The sequence below is a fragment of the Mus pahari genome, chromosome 5 (assembly GCF_900095145.1).
Source record: "Mus pahari chromosome 5, PAHARI_EIJ_v1.1, whole genome shotgun sequence".
NCBI lineage: Eukaryota > Metazoa > Chordata > Mammalia > Rodentia > Muridae > Mus > Mus pahari.
The window spans coordinates 59,323,570-59,351,356 of NC_034594.1; the positions used below are offsets into that span (position 1 = coordinate 59,323,570).

General features: G+C 36.7%; 1 protein-coding gene across 4 annotated transcripts in view; it reads left to right on the forward strand.

Moving 5' to 3' along the window:
* Nyap2 (neuronal tyrosine-phosphorylated phosphoinositide-3-kinase adaptor 2) overlaps positions 1-27,787 on the forward strand; it is a 262,643-nt gene that overhangs the window by 3,191 nt on the left and 231,665 nt on the right. For all 4 annotated transcript variants that reach the window (XM_021198359.2, XM_021198358.2, XM_029539146.1 and 1 more), the window contains one exon: positions 6,707-6,943. In XM_021198359.2, coding sequence (XP_021054018.1) covers positions 6,723-6,943 — 221 coding nt within the window. In that variant the 5' untranslated portion in view covers positions 6,707-6,722. The remainder of the gene's footprint in view (positions 1-6,706; positions 6,944-27,787) is intronic.

The window sequence follows — 27,787 nt, forward strand, 5'->3', positions numbered from 1 at the left end:
TGAAGAATAGAAACTAGGAATCTTGCATGATCCTCAAATAAATTAAAAGATAAACACGAAGAAAGGGCAAACTATACAGCCCTACATCATTTATTCTCCTCTATGCATATGATATTTCAGCAGGTCAAAAAGCACATTCTGACAACAGCATAATGTAAATTTTACCTTATGCTGGACATAAGGTTACCTAGCAGGATTCACTGTGGTCTAAAATACAGAAAATCTTATGAGACTTTAAATACAGGGAAAAAATTCACTCCCAAATCAGATTTGCTTTTCATTCTTAAATACTCAATATAGTTGGCAAAATTAAGATTAAAGAAGTTGTCGCCACTTTGTATCTTGGAAAGGCTCAGTCTCATACAAAGAAGAACTTCATTTTAGAAATTTGGGGGTAAACAGTTTAGGAAGGATAAAAAGTAAAAAAAAAAAAAAATCCACTCCTGACTAGGAAACTGGTGGACTTTGTGTACTCAGAGGATGATGGCACATATGACTCTGCACTGGGTAAGGAGTACTATTATCTCACTGAGTGAGTGTATGCTTCCACCAAGCCCATCTTACAGAGCTGGAGTGGTAGATAGTAACACAGGAGGTTATACCAATTTAAGATTTGGTTCAGGACTTTAAACAAAGGGAAGAGAGATGCTTAGACACAGATGAAAGAGAACCATACAGTGTGAATATTCATTTGAATCTCTTTGTATGACTTCTCTCACACACCAGTGTGTGTCATTGAGGAACCCAGTCTCACCATGAGTTGGCAACAGAGTAAATAGGCTCTGAACTAATACTAAACACAATGGGTTTCTTCATTGGTAGATGGAAAATATCACATAATCATGTGATCTTGGTGAAATTTGTATGCACTTACTTTCAAAAATACTATTTAAATTTCTTTTTAGTGCTAAGTAAATGGTTTAGTGTTAAGTACATAATGGTTTGGATCTTGAGTTTGGTTTGATGAAAGTATCAGCTACAAAAAGAAAGGAAAAATGGGGATTTTCATATTTTATGTTTCTACCAGTATCATATGGATATACATGATTTTTCTCTGTGTGTTTAGGTAATGAGAGTTTTATTTCTGTAGGAACATTTGTGAATAATCAATATCACCATCAGGTCTAGACTCAGCACTGGTAAGAAACAATGATGGTTCTGTTTAAAAAATATATGTAGAAAATTCAACACGATGTTAAATGCTTAGTTTAATTGTTTTGGCCATAGTAAGAGTTTAATTAGTGCATTCTAGTTACGTCAAGTTTCAGATTTTAGAAAGAATCCCAATATTACACTGTTTTACACTGTAGTCTTTGTGAAGGGTGTGGTCAACAGGCTGTAAGTAATGCAGTGACAATATTACACTCTGTAGTCTTTGTGAGGGGTGTGGTCAACAGAGTATAACTAACAAAGTCATAATATTACATGCTCTAATTAAGAAGGGTGTGGTCAATGGGCTATAAGTCACAAAGTCACAATATTACAAACCGTTGTCTTTGTGAAGGATGTTGTCAACAGGCTATATGTAACACAATGAAAAACTAGTATAAATTGAAAGCTGAAAAGAGTCGTCCACTTTAATATTTAGCCCAACATCTGTAGCTTTGATATGATTAGTCACAGTTATAGACACAGTAAACTAAATATTAAATGGACAGAATCTCTGGAAATGCAGAGCAGAGAAGGATAGGGTGGCATAGAATAAAGACCCTAATTTTCCTGGGTGGTGTATGGGTTTCTGCACTGGTTATTTGACTACTATTCCAGGAGAATCCCTGTTATTATTTTAAAAATTAGCCATGAATTTCACTAAACACATACATAGTACTTCAGAATTTGGATCAGTACTGTGACTTCCAATACCTAGTCTTGTCTACTCTTAGAATGAAGACACAATACTTCAAGAATAAAGGTAGACACCAAAAGTCTCTCAGCTGTTTTAAACTAACAATGGGTGTGAAAATTATTGTTGGTCATAAGAAGGCAAAAATTCTCCTTCAACCTTATGCATTCTGTTGGTGCTATATTTAATTCAAAGTCAAGCAAGGGAGATGGTTAGCTATTGAAAAAAAAATACCAAAGATGGTACATAGAATGCACAAACCCAGTTGCCTTTTAACAGTACTTTCTAAGAGACTAACTAAATTTTAATGTCTGTTTATAGAGATTTGCAAGTCAAGAGCCAGGAAGTACAAGTCTTTGATGGGCAAGATATGGAGCATGCATTAGTGACCATCTATCTTTTCCATAAGTGTACATTTTGAAAACACATTTATGAGTTACCAGGTTATCATGTTTATTGCAGCAAGTGGTAACAGTTGTAGCCAGGTAGGTAGACAACACAAAGTTCAAATTTCTAGGAACTCTGTTCATTGTGAGAGAGCTATGGCTCATTTGTCTGAATGATAGCCTTCATCTTGGTAAGGCCACGTTGGGGGAATTGGAATGGAATTCACTTTGTGGTCCATAAATCCCAGTGCCCTTGTGTTTTGTATTTGTGCAATGAGAGGGGTGATGGATAAGTGTATTGACTACAAATTATTTGGTTGGTGAAGAAATATATTAACTTCCTAACTTGGCCCTCATGTGAACATTTGTGATGAAGGAAGTAGTCTTAAATATTCTACCCACCTGTTTCAAAGAAGAATTAGTTTATCAAGGAGCCATGTTGTTAAATATAATAATTCTCACAGTTAAGAATTGGCAGATCCAGTATGATGGCTCAGAGGTAGAGGCACGTTTGTGTGGCCTTATGACCCTAGTTACATTATCAGATTCTACAGGTGGTAGGAGAAAGAGTTGATCTCTGACCTCTATCATGCCATGGGAAGCATGCCTGAATACAAATACCCACACAGATATGCAGGCACACAAGCATACACACAGACACACAGACACACAGACACACACACACACACGCATACACACACACAATACCAATCAATACGTATTTTCTAAAAAAGTTTAATTTTAACACTAATAGGAGGTTGGTGACGGATGGCTCATCTGGTAAAGGGACTTGACAGTTTAACTTGGATCTCCAGAACCCACATGATGAGGAGAGTAGCCAATTTTCTCAACTTGTCCTCTCACCCCAACATGGATGTTGTGGTATCATAAACCTCTCAATTAAAAAAAAAAAATCCACACACGTCTATAATAAAGTCATTTGATTTTAGATGAGATGGTGGAAGGCTCTACTAGAAATATCAATATCAGTCTTATTGGACACATAATACAGTTTTTAAACCAAATCCTCATGATGTAGTCCATTTCAACTACCATCGATGTTTAAATATAAAGTGAAGCTTAAACGTATTAGTTAATGCAAAAACATGGACCTAGAAACAACTTATTTGAGATTTTTAGAGCACATGGGCAAACTTTCACCTGTGTCTCTAGGACTTCTTCAGAATTCTAATACATTATATGTTCATTTCCATGGGTACAAGCAAAACAGATACTGTGAGTTTGATCACTGACAGAATGCTAATCTTATTTTAAAGAACATGTGTAAATGTTGAGAAGTTTTATCTATTTATCCCCAAAATAGTAGAAGTAAGGATGCATGGCCAGCTGGTGACATAAACAGTACCAGAATTAGAAAAGATGCATTATTCATTCTAGTCTTCTACTGCAATTTGACATTTATCAGTGCCTTGTTGGTAACAGGTGCCCAATAGAATTGAAATAAATGGATGATTATATGACTAAATACCTTCCTAGAGGTGGGTATGGGCACATACATAAACAGGCAACCCATGTTTATAATATGAAGTATAAGTTGACAATATGATTGATTCTCATCTCAAAGAAATCTGTGGGATTTAAAATACCTTTCGTATGTATAAATATTTAGCAATAATATTATTTTACATTTTCTCAGAACAACAATTTAAACCCCAGATAATTAGGCAGGTCATTAATAATAATTAATGTGCAGAGATGATAAACTAACCGTTAATAATTACAATATGTTGACTGTATAAAAATCACTTGTATTGGTGGAAAACCTCAGCTAAATAAATAAATGAATAAATAAATAAATAAATAAATAAATAAAGTCCATTGGAAAATCATGCTTCTCGCACCTGGGGAAAATACAGTTTTGCTGGAGGGCAGAGTGGGAGGAATTCTAGCCTGAGGTATTACCTCTAGCACACTTAGAACACTGAGCTGGCTTGCTTAACTGAGGCAAGATGAATTGTCATAAATTTAGGCTGGTCTTTTTTTAGTCTGGAGTACCTACTACGGATGTTCCTCATACAAGTGAATTTCTGACAATGGTAATGCTTTCGATAGAGCTGAAAGACACTTCCCTGCACTCCTCTCACCAAACTGGAATTCATTCACAGTAGTAACTTTCTTCTCTTCTAGGTGCCCACCACTTAAGCATGTAATCTGTTAGACTTATATAAAAATACAGTCCAATGGTATTATGTAGTTGGAATTAAAACACTACTCAGTTTTAACCCACTGAAGCTTGAAAATCAAACAAAATGTAATAAAAAATTAACATAAAGATCCAAAGGCAACAAATAACCTTCAGTTTATAAATGTCAAAGACTGGGGAGGAATTTAAGATAAGCATGTGATTCAAATCTGGGTTAACTGGTAGCTAAAATGATAATAAGTTATGTTATAAGTTGTGAGATTTCTATAACTACAACCTAGGTTATGAAATACAATTTTCCTTTCAGAATGACTATGATGTATACATAAAAAAGAAACTTCTGGACTTTTGCAGTAAACAGATGGGCTGATCAACATTTACATGATTTTTCAAAGGATATAGGTTTCTGTTTGTTTACATGACAGGCATGTTCCATACACACTTCTATCAGTTTTATACACCACAGGCAATGTAAAATTAAGGCAATCTTATTAACATAGACGATAAAAAAATGTATGCAATTTTGTTCTTTATCTTTGTTAAGGCAGTTTTCCTACCTAAGTTTGACTGCTTGGAAAGTTCTTCAAGACCTGTTGATTCCTAAAATTTCCTGTTGAATCATCAATATGTTTACGCATCTATCTATGTATGCATCCATCCATCCATATACCCATTCATCTATGCATGCATCCATCTACCCATCCATCTACGTATGCATACATGCATCCATCTGTCTATATTTCTATCTATGCATGCATCCATCTATATTTATCCATCCCTCTATGCATATATACATCTATCTATCCACCTATGTGTATATGCACCCATCCATTTACCCAATCCATCTGTGCATGTATTCCTGCATCCATCTAATTATCTACCCATTCATCTATGCATGCATCCATCTACACATCCATCTATATATGCATCCATCCATCCATCCATCTATCCATCCATCTATGCATGCATGCACCCATACATCAACCCACACACCCACCACACAGTGATACTGTTGACAGGCTTCTTCACTAACATTACTGTGATGTTAGCACACTTTAATATTCATAGGACTGTTTAGTTCTACTCTAAATTCTTCATAACCATCTTTTATACTAAGGACAACTAGTGGAAGCTTTGTCTTTCTCACTTTACAGATGGGATATTTGAAGAGACACACTTGGTAAAAGTTCCATGTTTAAAATATGGCTTGATTTTGCTTTGATTTGTCAGTTACTGCTCCTGTGGCTTAATTTTTTTAAAGACTTAGTCTTTTAATTAACAATTCTATAAAGTTATCAAAGCTACTGCTACCAGACTGCTGAGGATGGGAACAGTCCTGACAATACACAATATGTGTCACAGTAATGATATGAAGTAATTATATAGGGCCATTTTGAAAATAACACAGGGTCACAAGAGTATTCAAATTAGATGTCAAATTGTTTTTCCTTGTTTGTTGTTATATTTTATGGACATTTTATATTTATACATTTTCACTTAAATGTTTAAAGGAAAATGTATTTCAATTTTCCTCCAATATAACTTAATTTTAATTTAAATATGAATGGAAATGACATGATAATGAAAATATAGAATTATTGTATTACAACCACACATTTACAGAAACAAAATCATGGCTGTAATTATGCAAACCAAATATCTTCAGATACACTATTTATGCATTCACAGGTGGCAGGGCAGAACTCTGGTTCTTTGTTCTGTGGATGCTGCCGCTCAGATGATATATTTTATACACAAGAAACACTCATTTCATGTTATTCCAAATACTCTGGGCACCTGTACTTCCTAATGAGTTATTTTCCTCAATGGATAACTTAAAATGTATAAGTCCTAATTATTTATATAAAATTAAGCTTCATTCAAGGGAACCGAGAAGTCTAAAAATAATATTAATGGGACATATATTTTTAAATTCTAATATTTTCATTAATGGTCTTCAATAACAACTTTATGCTCTTACTTACCATAACTTAAATGCATTTTTAAATAACTAATATGTTTAAAGTGTAGGACTATATGGAGATGACCACATGTGGGCCACGGTGATATGTACAGATCAGAGGTCCACTTGAAAAGTCAGTTATGTTCTTCCACCTGATAAATTCTGGGACTAGAATCCAGGACATTAGACTTGCCAGCAAGCTCTTTTACCCACTGAACCACCTCGATGACTCTTAAATGTTTTAAGTCACTAGAGCTACATATATCCTAAGAAGTCTGGTAACTCACTGGAGGTTTGAGATGACATAATCTTAGGGATTGCTAAGGGTATGGTGTGTTGTCAATCGGCAGAAATCATCCTGTCTCCATGATACCATCCAAGATGATGAGTGCTAATCCTGAAGAAGACCCTCTGGACACCTTTTTCCAATATATTGAGGATATGGGAATGAAAGCATATGATGGCCTGGTTATTCAAAATGCATCCGACATTGCTCGCGAGAATGATCGCTTGAGAAACGAGACAAACCTGGCTTACTTGAAGGAGAAGAACGAGAAACGTCGACGACAGGAGGAAACAATCAAACGGTAAGCATAAGGCACTGCATTCCATGGGGGTGAGTGGGGGGAGGGAAGCTACAAAGCCTGCTAAGACTGTGCGGCTGACACCTGGCCAAGAAGAGGCTGGTCAGAGTCTTGGCGGGATGCATAGAGAAACAGACACCTGGGCTCTACCGAAAGCCCATCTATCCTGCTGACAGATCCTGGCCTCCGTTAACAACAGTTACTTGCCTGTACTTTGTGCATATGGCGGTACAGATGGGATGAGAAGAGAATTCAATTTTCTCACCATAAAAGCTTGTGTTGAACAACCTCTTGATAAAAGCACCAGGGAGCACAGATACATTTTTAACAGCCAAACTTTTATGAGCATGTCCACCTTTAATGGCCCATGTTTATAGTTCTTACCTTAAAATAGAGTTCATCTTCTTCCTACAATATGACCAAGACCAGTGAATAATGAGATGTTCATGAGCCTCTGAAGGCAGTTGGAATCCTTGGTGTATGCTCCTGTGCAATTTTATGGCGATTATACGTCTTGGTTTGGTACCAAGGGTCCTGGGTTTGTCCAAATGAAATTGCTTTCATGATGTAACACCTACTAGTGACAAGCTAATGAGCCCCAGACTGCAGCCTTCCAAATAGAGGTTAAGCTCCTAGTTCGTGCATACAAAACAAACAGACACAACTCTTGTTTTGTTTTGTTTTTGTTGTTGTTGTTATTGTTTTTATAGAGAAAAATAAAGTAGGTTTTTTTCCCCCCGCTATGTGCATGTTTCCCTGAAGTCCCACACTGTACTTCATGGAATCCTATTTTATTACTGGCATTGATTTACCAAGTTCAAATTTTCAAAATTTAGAAAATTACTTCCTTTGGTTATCTGCATGACTGAATAGTGATTGAATGTTTGGATAGTTCATAGAGGATTTTCTATCTAAAATGATATTTGCATAGTCTCTCGAAAGATTACAATGTTAAGGAAATGAAAATATTTTTTCAAGTTCAATTATTTAGGTCATAAAGAGGTGAGGTAATGTTGTATAAAACTAGTACTTTAAAGAAAATGTTTTGCATGTTAGAGAAAGATAGAGGGAGGAAAAAGGAGGGACAGAGTGAAAGAGTAGAGGGGGAGATAGAGAAAACTATAAAAAAGATCTTTTATAAAGAACATGCTGTTTTACCTCTGGATTATTAAAATTTACTAAGCTTAACTTAAAACTGATTTTTTTTTTTTGCTGGAGTTTGCTAAGTACCTTTTCACACAAATTTTCCCATGTAGAATCTATGACAAATTTCTGTGTGTATATGTGTGATTTACTTTAATTTTGAATGGTTGAGATTTTTTTCCATTCAAAGTAAAGAGGGTAGGTAACATGATTACTAAAGAATTATAACAGTACAATCTAAAGCTTTGTACTCTTGCAGTTGCAAATCAACAATTAATTATTTTGATAAGTGAACAAAAGAATTATTTACTGCACCATCCTCTTGGTCCCTCAGAACACCACAATGTACACTTCTTTCCCACTAGCTTCTGTATTGCATTAACAACATTTAATAGGCTTCTGCAGAAATATCCAAACACAGTGACAGCAGAAGTGGCTAAGTTTCAAATGCTTTTACTCACATTTGTTTAAATAGGCACCAAAAAATGGGGTGGAAATCTGAACTCTAAAGCACTTGGGTGCAAGTATCTAGATACATGAAGATGCAACAACTTCTGTCACTGCATGATGAGCAATGTGTCAGAGATACAGTTATATGAACTTGAGCTCATTTTGCTGGACTAATTGGATGATTTTCTAAGACTATATATTACAAAGCACAGATCACTTACTAAGCTGAAACAACAACAACAACAACAACAACAACAACAACAACAAAAATGGTATGCACTCACTTTCACCTTGCAAAATAGAGTTAACTCTAACATATTTTGATAATCGAATAAAAACCACATGCAAATCAACTCTCCTGTCTGGTTCTAATTCACAAGGAATGACGGTGATTGGCTGCAGTAAAATTGGGCGCAGTAGCTAACTTCTGATCACAATATAAACTTTGTGATTGATGAGCCTTAGGCATTGAGTAGGGAGAATAAATGGTGAGGAGCTTTGGGTTGGTCAGCTGCTTTGCTCCCTGTTATTGCATAACGTTATTGTTATGGCATTTCTGCTTCATGAAGTGGCCAAGACTGAAACTGATGCAAGTTTAAGGCAAATAGCAGAGAATGGGAGCTGATTTTGATGTGTAAATATTTGAAGGCCTTGTAACTACTCTGGTAAAGATTTTGGATGGAGGCTTGGGTAAAAGACCCAGACTTTGGGTAGAGATAATAATAAGAGTTCTATAACATAGTAGGGAGAGTCGCTTTGATCCTCCTGTAAGTTTTTAAATCCTGAGTTAACAGAACAACAAGGACACCTAGAACTTAAATTTTAAAATGATCAACATCCCAGGAATATTCCCCAAGCCACCCAAACCTTCACAGGATTAGGAACCTGTGAAAGAGCCCAACAGATGCAATCTGGGAGTCACAAAGAGGGATAGAGCAATGTTGGAGCCACAGCATTGGAGGAGAGCTAGCAGGGAAAGTAATGGAGGGGCAGCCTCACTGAGCCTGCTCTTCCTTTTGCTCTGCTAGAACCTATCCCTCCACAGATTTGAAAGGGGTAGGTCACAAAAGATCCACAGATGTTACCCCTCTGGGAATCATTCACACCTAGTAGAGACTCAATGGGAATGTAAAACTGGTAAGTACGAATTAGGGAGAGGACTACTGGACATCTTCTATTCCTAGATGAAGATGATCATATCCCAAATAACATTTAATCCTTTCCCCATAACGGTTGCATGTTTTAGGAATTAAAAGATACAGTATGTGTTTTGCTATTTATAAACCCATTTATTCCTTATTCAACCCTGCCCAAAATCTTTTTTCTGGAATTCTAGTTTAATGTGTAAATATCTTGGAAGTGTAAAAATCCTTTGAGAGCCCAAAATTGTTGACACTTCTCCAAATCACTTTTCTTTTCCAAAAGCAAAACCCAGTGTAAAGCAAAATGGCATAGATGTCCTCGGATGTGATGGGGGAGGGGCTTGGAGAGAAAAAAAGTGAACAAAGACCAGCTATGCTTCTGTTTGAGGAGGAGTCGTCTAAAGGCCTCCCTCACTGTCTGTCAGAGGACAGGCTGTGTCATCTCCACAAACAATCTAGTCCAGGTACCATAGTAATGTCTGAATTTGGTTTTAATTTGTGCAGTGTCGTGGGTATACAACAATTTTCAAATAATGCTAATCTCTCTTCAATGTGAGTTCACTTCAACATTTCTAATGAGACATGTCCACTATTTACAAAGTCCATGAACTGCATTGTATTCAAACAGGCATTTAAGGGTTTCTAGGATACTGGCAAACACAGAACACCCATATTTAAATCTAATACATATTTCAGTATTTTTTTTACCTTGCAATTAGTATCAAGTAGAAAAGAACTCAACAAGGTATTAGTGAACACCATCACAATAATGAAAATTTCTTCATCTTTCTGCTGAATGCCTTCAAAATATATTCTGTGATTTAATATATAGGATATAAATGCCAGAAATTCTAAAAGGCAGCACATTTGACCTTGAAAAGGCATTGATGATAATTCTCTGTGAAGTGCGCCAGTTGCAATTTCAAAAATGTGCAGACTGCCAAGGCATGCTTAAAACATGGAAATCGGATTTCCTGTGATTGACTTTCTGGAGCACAGACTGCTGAAATGCCTTTTGTGCTCAAGCAGGGGAGCTTAAACACAGAACCCGTAGACAAACAGTATCCATCCTCCTGCTTGCTCTGTGATCTGAGACACTTAGGGTTTCTGAGCCCAGTTCCTTATTTTTGAACCAACTTGAGCCCTTGTCACTATTAACTCCTTGTGTCTTCTCTTCTATTTGTCATATGGGCTTTACTGAACAGACTTGCTGGTGTGAAAGAGATACTAAATAAAGAAAAAGAAATGATGTTCCTAGTGCTTCTCTTAACAGTTTAAAGGGATATTTGGTAAGAAACAGAAATGCTTAAAGGAGAGAATTAATGGAGAAGGAAAACAATTATTTTGGCGCCTCATGGTCTAATGTTATTTTAAATCCCAGTAGCTTTGTATAGGCACTGGCAAGTGAGATTTGTTTTTATTCCATAGCCCATAAAACAATCAAGCATGCAAAACTTCCTTTCAACAAGGTAGTTCATTCTAGATGAGTTACCATGCCCTAAATGGCCACAAATAGGGGGAAATTTGAGGACCACACTTTGCTGGTCAGTGTGTGCAGTTCTGGCCAGTGAGAAGAAATGGGGTGATGAATGAGAGCTGACCTGGAGGGCAGCATCTGCACACACCTCTAAAACATGATTTCTTCGGAGGCCCTCTGTGTATACGTAACCCCTTGTCAGGTCACCAAATATCAACATTCACTGAAGATGATGAGTAATCAAAAGGTCATTTTACACACCAACAGCACAGGGTTCTAGAATTCCCTTCTTTTTGAATTTTGGAATGAGTACTCACATCACCTCACTGGACTGTTTTGAAACCAATGTAAGAAGTACCCCCTAAGTAAAAGGCAAAAGGGAAATTCTCATGTCTCATCAACTACAGTTTTTACTGTAGGAAGCGGATGTGCTCCCCACCCTCAATGAATGAGACACTACATTAGCAAAATTTCTCCAAACATTGTGAGTCTGGAAGACAGCTCTTGATGTCAGCAAAGAGGTTCTGCCACAGAGGACTGCTTAGGCTGATTACGAGTGTCTCTATTCCCCGTGGGTGCCCTCGGGGGATCACTATGAGGTTATATTTCCTCTTTAAAAGTAACAGTCAGAAATGGAATTAGATTACATATGGCTCCCTTTAAAGGGGCCTATGATTGTATATTTGTGTGTGCACTTGAAAACTATGTGGATTTAAGAGTTTCAGATCTCCGTTATGCAAAGGGAATCAAAACACCACTACAGTCTCTCTTGCACATTTAGGGAGAAATTTATAATACAAATAAAAAGTTTAAATTTATTTTTTTTATTTGCTGGTTTACTACTATAACAAAAGGAAATGGTTGTGACATCAAATTTGTAAATCAATTCATTTTACTTACATAAACTCCTAGTTATACAGAGAATGCTTATCAGGGAATATACCAATAGTCTTTAGTTGGTTTTGGCTTTTGGAGTTTTATTTACAACATGACAGAAAATGTTGTGGTTACAGAGAAAAAAAATGCATTGATGGGCATTTTTGAATGCTATACTTACTTGGTGTAGCATGAGCAGCTAATCTGGTCACATGTAACTCTCCTCAACGAGTTTGTTCCAATGAAGGCATGCATGCAAGGATATGAAGTTTCCTATATTTGTATCAGAAAGGATACAAAAAAGCATCATTTCCTAAGCAAAGTGAAGATAGCTAAATGAGCAAAGGTTCAAAACCACAAAGCTCTATAGTTAGCTTTATAGTTTAAAGAAATTATCTGAAGGTAGCTCAGGGATAGCCTCTGGCTAGGCATTGCTTCCAGGCTTAGAAGAACACTGGGGATGAGCCCTTGGCCATATGCAGCTTGTCAGTTGCCTGGGTTGCCATGAAGCTGTTGATCTGATCTAATGTGAGGTTCTGACCTAATTTTACTGTAGGATTTAGTGTTCAGGCAGAGAAAACAAGGTTAATGTGTTGATGCAGAGTGAGATTAAACAGCAGACACTCTCGTAATAACCCTCTCTAATTTTGGCTTCCTCTTGTGAATGTCATTAATCCAAACCACTTTTCTATTAATCATTTCAGAGTACACCACAAGCTGTTTTGCTTGTTTTTGAAGTAAAAACTATATATCCAGATTGTCTTCTTCCGAGCTGAATGAGATATAAAAACATAGCAGTAATTTGTGTTACTTTCCCAAATACATAGGAATGTTTTCTTTAATTCATAGAACCCCAGATTTGGAAGAAAAATTTCAGTAGCCAGCATTGATCATCCCTTGCTGACTTTTCTTTAGTAAGCCAGAAACCACTTCTACAAGTATGGTTACATGTACATCAATTTATTTTGTGTTTTTCATTGATGGTAGTGGAAGTTAATATTGTTGAATATCTGAGAGTGCTTTGTGATATGAAAATGTTGATGGTTCTCCTATCCTACTGTTTTCAGCAAAGGTTACCCCCTGTCCTAAAATGATTAATATATACCCCACAAATCAGCAATGTATGATTTACATGATGCTAATATTTGTAATGACAGTGGCCGATGGCCGTACTTAGTCACCTGCCATCACAGATGAGAGTCCACACTAATGGGGTCTTTCAGACCAGTTGCTCAGATTTTGCCTAGGGCAGCTTCTCACAGACTGATTTCAGAACAACTAGGTTTTCTCTTGCTCCTATTTCCATTCTATCCTGGACCCTTTACTGGCTTTATGCTTCAAGACGATCAGTAACTGTTCCTGTGTCTGAAATAAATAGACAGATGCTAGCAAGAGGAGGGGCTGTTTAGAGCACAGCCACATCCAGACAAGGCATTTTCCACGATGAGCTCTTCTGATGAAGAGGAAAATCACTACGGGGGATGGTTGTTTGTAACTCCTGAGGCAACTGACTTAAAGGAACCTCAGTGCAAAGGTGAGGGTACCCTTTCTTTAATGGGTAAGCTAAGCTATTTACATGTTCTCATGGGGCTTCCTATTTTCTAAGTTTATTTGTTACACAGTTTAAGCTATGGGGAAATATTCTCAACCTTTTATGTAAAGATGGTATTTATAAATGCTTAAAAATAATACATATGGAAAAGGAATTATTGTGGAACTAGAATATAAATCAAGGGATGTATTTTTTTTTCCTACTAAATTTGAAGTAGCTCCTGGAGATCGTGTCTAATGTAATGAAATTGCCAGAGTAGAGCCTAAACATGCTAATAAAATTGCCTCTGAGGCTGCAGTCCAACTTTGAGGTTGCCTGAAGAAAATGTCTGCATTACAAATGTGCGGGTTACCTTGAAATTAATCATAATCATAAGTTGGTAGAAGGAAAATCAAACCTTTACCCACGAATTTCTGCTAGGGACACATACCTCTTGTTAAAAGTTATGTTCTGTGATGCTCACACTTTGAAATATTCATGCCTCTGTTGGAATACGTACATAGCCACACTGCCAAGGTGCAGGAGGTTGGGGAGGGCATCTTTCTGCTGTGTCTTAAAAAACAAGCACCTTCAGCAAAGTGAACCAGCAAGACTTTAAAAACACAAAATTAGGCCAACATTTAGAATCCATTATTCTAATTAGTAAATTGCATTTCAGTCTTTGATTTGGTGCTAAGTCAAGCACTCAGTACATTTTGGTATTAGGATAAGAAATGAAGAGGCTCACTGGAATGAAAATGACCATCAGCATGGTTTTCTATCAGGCTGTGTGTTACACAGCTATTTGATGTCTGTATTAGTTTTTAATTACTCCATTGTTGAGCACCTTTTATATCAACCATTACTCTCCATGTCTAGGTCAAGGCAGTAACAAAGCTGTGGGGAGAGAGAGAAAGAGTGAGAGAGGGGGGAGAGAGGGGAGAGGGAAGAGGGGAGAGGGGAGAGGGAGAGGAAGAGAGGCATTATTTTGGTGTATCTAGAGAGTGTTTTTTAAGACAGATTGCTCAGGCCATCTCAAATGACATGTCACACCTGACCTAAGAGCTGAGAGGAAGTGGGGAATTCAGGAGGAGCAGGCTTACAAGAAAGAGAGACACTAGAAGAAGAGGTCAGAGAAGCACTTTTGTAAAGAGAGAGACAGCTCAAAGGTGTGGCTAGAGCAGGGCCAATCCAAGGAGGTTCAGAAGGCTAGGTAATTGGATCTGGGTAGGTGGTAGATGTCCTTGCAGGGACCGTGGGGTTACTGACAGGACTTTGACTCAGAAAAGTGGGATGCTACTGGTGTCATTTGAGATGAAGACTGGCTCTATAATTGAAAATTTGGCCCCCTAGCTGCTTTGTGGATCAAGAAGGAGAGAGTAAGATGCTCCAGTCCTGGAAAGACAGAGTTGAGGGAAGACTGTGGCCTGGAAGGAAGGAACTGGGGTAGGATAGGTCAACTGTCTTAGACTGGATGGGGAGTATGAGAACACCATTCAGAGGTGATGGTAACTTCAGCAGGAATTGAGGAGACAGGACAAGAAGTGTGGTACTGACAAAAGATGTCATACATATTAAGTTGCAAGTGTCCACTGGACTGTCATTGATTTAAGAATTTTGTATTATTTATGGCTCATTTTCAACAATGTAGGTGTAAACTTGAAAACCTTTGAAGGCATTTCAAATGTTTATAAAATGCTGACAGGTACATAAATATATGCATACATATTTCAGCTCAGGGAAAGTTTTATTATTATTATTATTATTATTATTATTATTATTATTATTAAAATAGTGAACATAGGGACATAGGTTCTATCTACCCTCCTAACATTTTGTCAATGTATGATATATTAATGTAACTTAGAAAATCCCTAATGCATTGTGAGAACTGAAACTTCTATACATTGAAGAGTAAGAGATGGTGAGCTTGTACAGAGAAGGGAGGAAATGGACAATTGCCTAGAGGAATTGCTGTTGTGCATTTATTGGAGTCAGTGATCTTGTTTCTCAGAGCTATGTGATCCATGAGTTGGGGGATTTCTCATGTAGGCTAAAGCTAACAATATTAATCCTGTAATTTAAGAAGCAAGATAAAACACAGCTGGAGGCCTGTGTGACATCTGACATCTTCAAATGGGAACAATGCTTTTATAAATGAATGGATTCAATCATTATTACCATTGGTAATGTTACAGTCTTTTGGCAACTGTGGAGAAATGAATAATTAGTCTTCTAATTGATGTATATAGGACACATTCCCTGTTCTAAGGTCTTTTGATAAACCTGCAATTTTTACCTCATTGTGAGGAGGAAATTTGGAGCCCTGCTGTGTATGCAATCAGAGGGAAACATGGCCTAACAGTGTTGAAATCTGAGTGTCTAAATTCAAGATGAGATTAGAATCTTTACTTGCTAGATTTAGTGAGATCCATAGCAAGTTCTTTAACTCCTCTTAAACGTACTCATTTATTTTTTATTGAGAAAAATATTTGTTTTCTTCAATTGTTAAGACATGACAGGTACATGCACTGTGTGGAGCTCACTGGTTTGAGGGGCAGTCAACACACAGCTGCTATAGTTGGCACCCTCTGTCATTGTGTGCATTATTTTTGATGTTGGTATGTTTGCTTCTGTAACTGCCTTTTCCCCTTCTTTATCATACATGGCTTACCCATATATACATATACCTCGATATTCAAAGATGTTATATTGCTATTGAGGGTAAAAATCAATAAAAGTATCTCTGCTTTGGGCATTAATAAATGGCATATCTCCCAAAAGCATCCAACTTTTTATATCCTGTCTCATCACATCCACAAATTTTGTTCTTTTCCCTAAAATCCTTAAAAGTGTATGAGGAAAAAATGATCATGTAGATTCAAAAGGATTCAGTCATTGATGAGTTTGAATCTTAGTTATTAAACTGATAGTAAGAGAAAGGATAAACTGTCTCTTGTGAAAAGTAGTTTTCCAACCTTTTTCAAAGTGAATTGTGATGAACTCCCCTACTGTGGTAATAATGTAACATAATCTAACAGAACACACCATTCTCACTGTGCAACCAGCTTACGAGTTTCCATGTATTTTAAAGGAATCCCCTTAAGTGTTTTTCTTATTCGAGTGTGAACCATCAATATTTTTGCTCTTTTAATGGAAATGTAATCTTTTTGTCCAAGGGCTGCAGTATTCTGTGCTATAGCTAGGGAAAGTTCATCAATAATGAAGTATTAAGATAAGACAACTCCCATGTTTTTCAAGAGCTCACATCTAAAACAACAAAATCTTGCTCTGCTTCTGGTGGGCAGTACATTCTCAGTGCCCGAGTGGAATCTCCTCCCAAGACATTTCTTTACCCTGCAAGAGTTTGGGGCTGTTGGGCAATCTGCCCTGCTGTGTTCCCAGCTGCCCTTTCACTGGGGAAAGAGCTCGTTCTGTTTCTTTGGTGCAGTTATTGTAACGCAGGCACATTCAGCATTTTGACAAAATATAACAGACATACATGGAAGAACCTGAGCTTCTTAAAATTTGCGTGGGGGTGATGCTTACTTCTAAGGATTCCTGTTGCCGGTTTTCCTACATAATTTTTTAAATGTTGGAATTTATCTTAAGAGTTGAAATATACAAGTATTGAAAGAAGGTACTATATTTAGAAGGTGAACAGTATTTTGTTACTTATAAGAAGTGTGAAAGAGGTCAGCAGTGAAGAAATTTAACAGAAATACAATGGATTAATGTGTATTAGACAAAACACATGCTGATCCTTTTCTTGACAATGGATTAATGTGTATTAGACAAAACACATGCTGATCCTTTTCTCGGAAGAAGAAAGGTAACTCTCCTTTCATTTCTGTTATGAATGAGTATTTTGTTCAGGTGACATATGTTCTGAGATGATCTAGAACAATTTTTAGAAGAGTGTCAGTATTTTGACAAGGTCATAATCAATGCAGATTATTCTCTCTTCCATATTGCCTCTGGTTGATTAAACAAGTAGCTAAGAGATAAGTAATTGATACTTTTTCTCTAAAGTAATTGATAAATTTTCCTCTAAATGTATACTGTCTTCTCTTTGAAGTCCATAAAGCCTATCTGTTCTCAGCAGACCAATGAAAATGGTTTATTTTATTTATAAAGAAGTCTGATGATGTGTTCATAAGCCTTGTTAGCATAAACATTCAGTTTGAGAAGTTAATTAATTCAGATGTTAAATTTTTTTCTTAGATTGTTTCATCTTTTTTTTTATAATTATACTCTCACAACTTCTTAATGTCTCTTTGGGAATCTTAATTTAATTTTTAGGTTTCCATTTTTATACTTCATTCCAATTCAATATTTCTTTTTAAATTTTGTAATTGTTCTTCTCAGTTCCCCAGTAGTTATTTTAAAAGCCTTGGCATTTCAAGCAAAAATAGAGATGAACACATTTTAAAACATGGTACATAGTTCAACAGATTAAATGGGATAAAGGGAGATGGGGGAAGGGGATAAAAGTGACTGCCCAGTAAAAGCCTTTTTAGCAAATCATATTGAATCTCATTAATAAAGAATACACCCACTAAAGCTGCACAATCAATCTGCCGTGTGCATTAGTGATGTCTAGCCCAATTCAGGTAGATAAATTGTTCTCTAAGTGTCGGTCGGCTGCCACTCCATCACAATACCCGTAATCCATGTCTTGCTGAATTTTCTCTGATTCATGACATTTGTTGTTCACTGTTAGACTTGACTATACAGATGTAACCGAAGAGTGAAAATAAGAAAGGTTATCTAACTGGAGAGAGATTCAGTAACATAAAGGATAGTGTCTGTAAGCAATCTACCAAAAATAACCTGGCAGGACATAGTACAGCTAAACAGTATTGCCAAGTGTCAGCTAAAAAGAAAGGGGAAAATGTGTAGCCAATATCATGCTGGAGAACTTCAGTGAGTCTATTACTATAGTGCACACTGATATCTATCACCAGATAACATTTGGTCATAGAGAATTAGACTGGAAGAGAAAGAGAAGGAAAAATAGAGTAACCATTTGATTCCTTGAGTTTTTTGAATTACATAGTTATAGCCTGTTTTCTAACCATGAATGATGTATTTCATGATGAGGACGATGATTAATACTCTTTCCAATGAGCAGCTGTCAGGAGTACGCATTGTTATAAACAGATACTTTTTACAAGCCCAATACAATGTGCCTTTGTGAGACTCTGGCTTGAATTGACACCATGGGATTTTTTTTCTAAAGGAGTCAATCAATTTCGCATGTGTCCTGAAAACAAAAAACAAAAAACCAAGCACCTGCTTTTGAACCTGTAGTTAAAGGAATAGTGGTCTGTCACTTTTCAAAAGATTAAAAGTCTCCTAGGAGATATTGTGCATATAAGAGCGCATTTTGAAATGAGTTGGAGACACTAAGCCTGCACAGTTATATGATTGTATTAAAGTAGAGGAATGAAAGATTAGAGTGTTGTTGGGTTTTAGGAAGGAATACTGCTTGGGGATTTGCCCTTAATGCAGTGACCTTATCTGCCCGAGTCTTTCCATTTCAATGTGACTTAGAATTGTGAAAAGAAGGCAGCTTAAAGGTATCAACACAGCCCCTTGTGTATGTTCCCTCTAGCAAAGAGCCTCTATCTTTAGCTCAGTGCAATTGGCAATCTTGTTTTGAGACAGACCCTGATTTAGTTAACAGGAGAACAGAATGACCTTTGTCACCCCGGAGCTGAATGAGGAATTCAATGCAAGTTTGAAGGCATGTCTGAACTCATGCGGCAGAGATAACCTGGGAACACAACATAATGGCTATTGTGAGCATAGGAAAGAAGAGAGAAACCTACCACATTGGGACACGATGCTGTCACATAACTGCATGTGCACATTCCCTTTGAAATGTCAACCTTTAATAACATGAATGTGATATCAGTACCTGTTTGTCATGGTCAAGTTCATGATGACCAACCTCAAGCAACGACTATCTAAACATGCAGCTTGAGCTTTCTGCTTGATGATAGTAATGATGCACCGTACTTGGGCAGGCCACAAGACAGGGTTCACCAGTCTCAATTCCTTAATAGAGTGTATTTAGTTAATGAAAACGGCATGAATCATGAATGTGTCAGGAGGAAAATATGCCCATTTATAAGATCATGTCAGGTGGGCACTGGAGCCTTTTTAATCCTTATGTGCCTGATATCATTCTTAAGATTATCAATGAAATGCACCACTATGAATTTAAGGCCAGAGCTAGACTGTTCAGTAATGCTTTATTCTATCTACATTCATATCTAAGTTTTGGAGAAAAGACTATTCATCCTTATGCTTTTTGAACACATGCAAAAGTAGGAAATAATTGACCTAAAAACATTATTTTGTGTTTTAAAAAAGTGTTACAGTGCAGCAATCATTAAAAATAAAGTTTTTAAAATATTAATTTTCATATTCTGTATCAGCAATTTGAATTGATCAAGTACCTGATTTTCATACTTCCTTCAAATGTTTTCTAGTCTGAATTTATATTATTAAAGCACCAACTATCATCTTGGTGCAAAACACAGGCCACATAAATAGTAGAACACTTACAAGCATGGTGAAATAATTATTCAATATCATGTGGTTTAAAATTAACATAGAGATTTTAAAATGTTTCTTTTCTAACTTTGAAGTCCAAAAGTTTACTATTATCTACATGTCAAGTCCTTACCTTTAAATGTCTTCAATGTAATCATTATAGATGCCTAAATATATAATGCTGTTACGAACATTCTCCTGGCTAAATCACAAAAAATGTCAACCTAAAGGCTTAGAATTGTATCTATTTACAATTTTCTCCTTTTTGTTTAACCTCATTTTTATTTCATTGTTTTCTGACATCCTTACTCCCTTAGTTTTCATAAACTTAAGGCAATAGGTAGAAATAAATTTATTAAAAGTAAACAGTTAAAAGGGCAAAGTCAAGAATTTCTTTTTTCAGTTTTCTAAAAACATGTCTTAAATCCTAGCTTCATTCTCTGAGTTTATAGGTTTGCAGCATGCTTATAAATCATGGTTATGAAAACAATCTTTGCACCTTTGTGAAATCATAAACAAACTTTAATTAACTCCCAGTTTCATATCTAAACTGGTATTCCTTTATAGTATAGTAGCATTCTCTTCTAGAAACTAAACCAAACTATCCAGAGCCAAACATTTGATGGAGCTAGGCGAACCCCATGGAAGATGGGGAGGAGGGATTGTAAGAGGCAGGAGAGTCAAGGACACCAGGAAAACACAGACCCTAGAATCAATTAAGCAGGTCTCATAGGAGATCACAAAGACTGAACTGACAATCACAGAGCCTGCATAGGTCTGTGCTAGGTCCTCTGCATATATGTTATGATAGCATAGCTTGGTGTTCTTGTGTGACTCCTAACAGTGGGAGTGTGTACGTGTGTGTTGGGACGTGGGAGGTGTCTCTGGATTTTTGCCTTCTCTTGAGACCCTTTTCCTTCTACTGGGTTGCCTCATCCAGTTTTGATATGAGAGTTTGTGCCCGGTCTTCTTGTAACTTGTTTTTTGTTGCTATCCCTGGGAGGCCTGCTCTTTTCTGTAGGGAAATGGAGGAGGAATGCTTCTGGGGTAAAGGATAGGTGGGAGGTGCAGAGAAAAACGGAGTGAGGAGAAACTGTGGACAGGATGTAATGTATGAAAGAAGTATTTACATTTTAAGTAAGTGGATATTTTGATTATCTTTTCATACACTATATTTTAATTTCCTTTTCCTCTACCTCCTTGCAGATCCTCTCCACTTCCCTTCCAAATGGAGTCAATCAATTAATATTTTAGAAAGTGTTTTCATGAGAAAGTGATATTGGGTTCATGTATATGAAGCGATCATATCAGTAACTACTGAGTGAATAAGGCATAGCTACACCATGGCTGCAAGACTAGCAGCTTGTGCAGTCATACGGATGGTATATTTGGCTAGTTGCTTCCAACTTAACAGCTTGCTGTCAGTGTTGTGTTTTGTTTTTTTATTTTTATTTTCTGTGATTGTGATGAGTTATGGTGGTCAAATTAGTGTGTGTGTGTGTGTGAGTGAGTGCATGTGAGTGTGTGTCTGTGTGTGCATGCATTATTGTTTGTACATATATGTATATGTATATATGTTTATATTTGTGTATGTATGTGTACATATGTGTGTGTTTGTGTGTATGCTGTGTCTGTTTTACGTATATGATGTGTGTATCTGTGTATATATGTTCATGTATATATACATATTTGTGTCCATATATATGTACATTTTGTAAGTGCTTGTGTTTGTGCATATATGTGTATATATATAAAACATATGTGTGTATTTGTGTGTGCTTAGGTATGTGTGTGTGTGTAAGTGTGTGTAATTAGGTACAAGTGTGTTTGATCCATTAATGTTTTGATGGATTTCACACAGAGCACTTCTCACCAGGAATTCATCCAATGAGTAAGGGCACTTTAGTTATTAAATTGAGGTCCCATGTTAGAGGCCATTAAGCAAATTATTTAGTGCATTCTACTTTAGAAGGCAAGGGCACAAGTGCAATATTTTATAACTGGTTAATTTCATGCTACAATTAAATTCTTGACACACACTGAAATGAGGAACAATATGAAAGGGGAAATTAAAATGGCTTTCTATTGTTAGATTTTTGGATTAAAATGGATTTTTTCTAGGATATATGTGTAATATATTTAATACATACATTTTTATTTATGAGAGAGTAAACTACATGTTGTATAAAGAACCATCATAGTAGAAATAGGCTTTACTTTTGGATTATTTTCATTTTATTCAACCAGTAGAAGTTTTATTATAGTAGACTTTAACTGACACTTTAATTAAGACATTTTCAAAAGCAAATTATTTATAATATAGTAACATTACATGATTAACTTATATGTGCTTAATAAACATTTAATTTCCTGTTTGATGACAAGATTATGAGAAAGAATAATCATATCTTTGTATATTTGCATGTGTATATATGTGAATGTATGTGTGCATCTCTGTGTGTGTATGCATGTGTGTGTCTGTGTGTGTGTGTGAGAGAGAGAGAGAGAGAGAGAGAGAGAGAGAGAGAGAGAGAGAAAGAAAGAGAGAGAGAGAGAGAGAGAGAGAGTCTGAAGTNTGTGTGTGTGTGAGAGAGAGAGAGAGAGAGAGAGAGAGAGAGAGAGAGAGAGAAAGAAAGAGAGAGAGAGAGAGAGAGAGAGAGTCTGAAGTATAAAGTTGTTTTCATTTATCATAGCAGGAATCATTAAGATTGATAAAAATCAGATAATTTCCAGGAATTAGTTACTAATAATAAAATCACAGGAAAGATCGAGCCTGTCCTTGGGAATTAGGCACACAGCACACTGACCTTTCTTATGACTCTTATTTTTCCTCTCTAGTAATTTAGTGTCTTCAGTGTGGCAGTATGGTCTATAGTGCGAGGTTTCTTTGGAGCCAGAGTTTGACTGTTATTTGGGTTGTAATTACTAACAAGTTACTGAGACTCTAGGCTACATATTCTTCATATTGAATTGACCATGGTGTTCATAACAATGCATACCACTGAGAATGCTCTAATACATTAATGATATTCATCAGAAAGAAAACTGCATACAAGAACCTATAGTAACTATTGATTCTAATCCTCTGAACCACAGCCCTCTCTAAGAGCAGGGGTCTGGATCTGCTCTATTCTCTAAACCAATAATGGGGAATATTCAATATGAATATTTGAAGATTCAATGAATGTTTGTATCATGGGTCTTACTTATGAATGTATTGGAACCTAGTTACAACCTAAAAAGCCAGGAAGTGCTTATTAAATCATCCCCCATGAGGGGGGAGAATTCTTTTGATTTATATGTCACAAATATCAAATTATAAAACTATTCTTTTGGTTTGCAGATGGCCTCATTATTTTAAGAGGAGCCACAGAAACTGCATAAAAACATAGTCCTAATAGTGATAAACATATTTATTTGCCTTTCAGAGAATTATTTTGTAAAAATCTTTTTCTGATAGCAGTAAAATACATGCATTAGTAATAAAATGATTATGGACTGAAAGGAATGACCCCTGTATTTTATACTATTTTACAAGTTTTCTTAGATTTTGAGTAACGTAGAGTCCCAGGCAAGCAGGGAACATGGGCCTCTCCCTGTAGTCATAAGGAGTCCCTTAAGTTTTCAAAGTGAGGCATGGCTAATTTCCTGATACTCCTGATCTACAGTAGCCTTATTACTTTAAATTTTTCTTGGACACAGAAAGCAGGTGATGAATAGAATCTGAAATGTAAATTTAGGAACTTTCAAAAGACCTTAGAACATGAAAGCTTTCTCTCCTAAGATTATTTGCATAAAGCTTCAAAGTAGATTGTTGAATGTTACCGAATGTCTAGAATGACTGAGTATTCAGTGTTATTTAATGCTGACCATGGTCTTCACAAAGGAGCTAACATGCCAGCATCTCAAATGTCTACACCAATGAAAACGATGAACAACTCCACATTTCCATTGCAAAAGGGTTGAATAGATGAACATTATTGTTACAGCAGTGTTAATTGCCTCAGAGGAGGATATATATTGTCTCACAGTCTCAATGCTAATTTGCCCCTCACAGGTTTCTTGTATTTTGTGTCTTCAAACCCCATGGACAGACTTCTTCTGAACTTGGCCCATGCAGCATCTCTTTGAAGCTGTGTCTGGTCCCACAGTTATGCTTTTTTATAGTCCATTTGTTCTCATGGAACTTTCTGAATAACTTGATTTATCTCTAAGGCATCTTCTTTAGTTTTTACTTTGCATACATAAAATTAAACCTGAGCCAAATTATGATTAGACTCTGGCATAAGATTTTTTTTATTAGATATTTTCTTTATTTACATTTCAAATGTTATCCCCTTTCCTAGTTTCCCCTCTGAAAATCCCCTATCCCTTCCCCCTCCCCCTGCTCACCAACTCACCCACTCTGGCATCTTGGCCCTGACAGTCCCCTATACCAGGGAATTCACAGGACCAATGGCCTCTCCTCCCATTGATGACTGACTAAGCCATCCTCTGCTACATATGTAGCTAGACTGGCATAAGATTGTATTCAAACAATGAGAGTCGATGACCTGGAATATTCATAAACTGAGTCAGATAATAGTCAAACAAGGTTTTCAACCAGAAACCCAGATAATAGTCAAACAAGGCTTTCAACCAGAAACCCAACACTGTGGACCTCCTTCTCACTGATGAACTCTACAACAGATAATGCCTGTTCCCACTTTTCTACTCTTTTCTTTGGTTAACCTTCTTATTCCATACATCAAGGAGATTTTCTGGATTTTGTGAGTCTCAAGAAAAAAAAATCAGACCTTTTGCTCCTCCTTCAGTTTTCGTAAATTTCCTCAAGTCTGCAAAAGAAAGAAAATCCTCCCCATGTTGTCTTAGTGTGAAAACATCCTTACTCGTTTGGAAGTGAGAGAATGGCTTTAGTATCATTATTTCTAACTTGGAATCTTAAACTTTGTCACATAGTGGCTTATTCCTCTGTTCTCTGCTGTGCTTTGGGTATATTCTCAGTAGACAAATTAAGATGGGGACTTGAAAGATGATTCCAAACTTGGAACATTCTTTGGAATATTGCTCTTAAAGACTCTTTCTCTGTGTCCATACATTTTTCTACTCATGTACTATCTAGTCTGTGGCACAATAGATATTTTAAGGTAGATTTAGCTTTATAATTTTTATCTAATAAGATTTAAGTTGTAGTTACTCTAATTCTGATCTTGTACATAATATCACACCTACAAATTCATAACTACATGGGTATAGCAGTTTGTCAATGAAGCATTGCTTTTTGAAACAGGTAAATAGGCGATAGGCCAGTTCTGGCTTAGATTTCATTTTTTTCCCTACTGCTTTATGTACAACAGTATTGATCTAAGTATTTCCAATAAAACTTTGTTTCTCCGAATTTTCTAAGGTAAGATAGTTTATAAAAACCTTTATAAGGTAAGAGAAATATGTAAGTATTTACAGAGAGACCACAGTGGCTATTGGTTTGTTGTGTGCACTATTCTATGAAGCCTTCCACAGTACATCCATTTGACCTCAATGACAGTCCCATGAGATATATTACATTATTTGTTTCAACCTATGTCTCAGGTGTACTTGTGTCCACAGAATAGTTCTAGGGAAGAAAAGAAAGTAAGACAGTAATCATGCATCATGATGGGGGCAAGAAGTAAGAGCATGCAGTAATCCCACCCATCAGTTGTTCCTCCTTGAACCAAGTAGAGCAGATCTCAAAGGCAACCCGACAGGGTTCCAAACATATCATCCAAGCATGGGATGAGTGGTAGCGTGGAGCTGAGAGAACTTTCTGTATATGTAGAAAAGCCAGAGAACAGCCAAATCCAAAGACCCGGACTGTAGAGAAACGATAAGCAAAAACCTGTAATACTGTCCTAAGATTTTCCTTTTCTTTAAAGTTTAAAATAGATCTTTTTCTCATACAATACATCCCAACCACATTTTCCCTCCCCCTCCTCTCACCTATCTATCTCACCTTTCCTCTCCCAGATCCATTCTGTTTTGCTTCTGACAAGAGCAGGCCTCCAAGAGTCAACACCCAAACAGGATAAAACAAGATACAATAAGACAAGTGGAAAGTCTTCATGTGGATGCTGGATGAGGAGGAAAGGGGCCCCAAGAAAAGACAAAAGAGTTAGAGACACACCCATTCCCACCATTAGGAACCCCATAAAAATAACCAGCTAACAGCCATAAGGTATATGCAGAAGATCTGGTGCAAACTCAGGCAGGCCCCCCTTGCTTGTGACTTCAGTCTCTATGAACCCATAAGAGCCCTGCTTAGTTTACTCAGTGGGCTGTTTCCTGCTGCTTCCCATCCTCCTCACTCCTACAATCTTTCTTCCTCCTCTTCCATGGGTTCTCTGAGCTCCTAGGAGAGGGCCCTGATGGAGACTTCCAATTTAGACTCTCCACATAATGTATGGCTGTGGGCCTTGGAATTTCAAAAAAAGAAATGCATAGCTGGAATGTCTTGCTATTTCTATGATGTTTTCTTATTCCTGTTTTGCAAAGTACAAAGAAATTTTTTTTAAAAAAATATTATTCACATAGAAATTTTAACAATCAACATAAAAGAGGAAACAGTGAATCTGTGGGTGATAGAGTGGTATCTCAATAATTCTGAGAAAAGTATAACAAGAAAAATTGGAGCATATTTGCTTGTAGTATATAAGGTGAGCCTGTGCAATATTGTCAAATGTTTAAAGAAAACTCCATGATTTTGCAGTAATTTTTCTTTCAATATTAACTGAAATTCTGATGTTTCTGTGCTCTAGTAACACATTAGCCAGACAGAAATGAATTACTCCCTATGTGCTTTCCATGACAACGTCCCCATCACTAATTATGTATACTAGTCTGAAGCCAAAGGGCTCCATGGGGCCACTTAGTGACTATGTGCATGCATACCCAAGTCAGAACACACAAGTACGCATGAATATACCACACGCACATGCACATACGCATGTGCATGCACACACACACACACACACACACACACCTGCTCCAGATTCCACCTGGTCATGTGACCTTGCCTATAGTCAAAAAAATGTGTCAGTGGAACCTGTTACACTGGGTGATTCTGACTTCTACAATGCTTCAATTTCTTCTCATCTCTTTTCTCATTTTGCCTTTCTTCCCTGCCTCCCTCTTGCTGGTACTTTCCCTTGTAGAAGATAAGAATGAGATCATTAAAGGCTTATTCAATATCCTAGGCTTTCTCAAAATAAGGCTTTCTGTTGAAATGTCTACAACTTGAAAAAATAATTTTACAATGCTTAAGACCTTATTAAATTCACCATTGGTGTCTTGGAACACGAATCACATGAGGCCTTTGCAAAGACTGAGGAAAATCATGAACTAGAATAAAGCACCAGGGAGTATTGGAGTTTTTGAGATTTCTCTTTTCAATTTCACAAGAAGAGATCATTTCTTGGGCAGTATTTTAATTGTATCAATGTTATTTATTACGTGAAAATTTAGTTTTGCACCAACCATTCACTCTATTGCTCTATTAAGAAGTGTTTCCTAGCCGGGGGGTGGTGGCATATGCCTTTAATCCCAGCACTTGGGAGGCAGAGGCAGGCAGATTTCTGAGTTCGAGGCCAGCCTAGTCTACAAAGTGAGTTCCAGGACAGCCAGGGCTA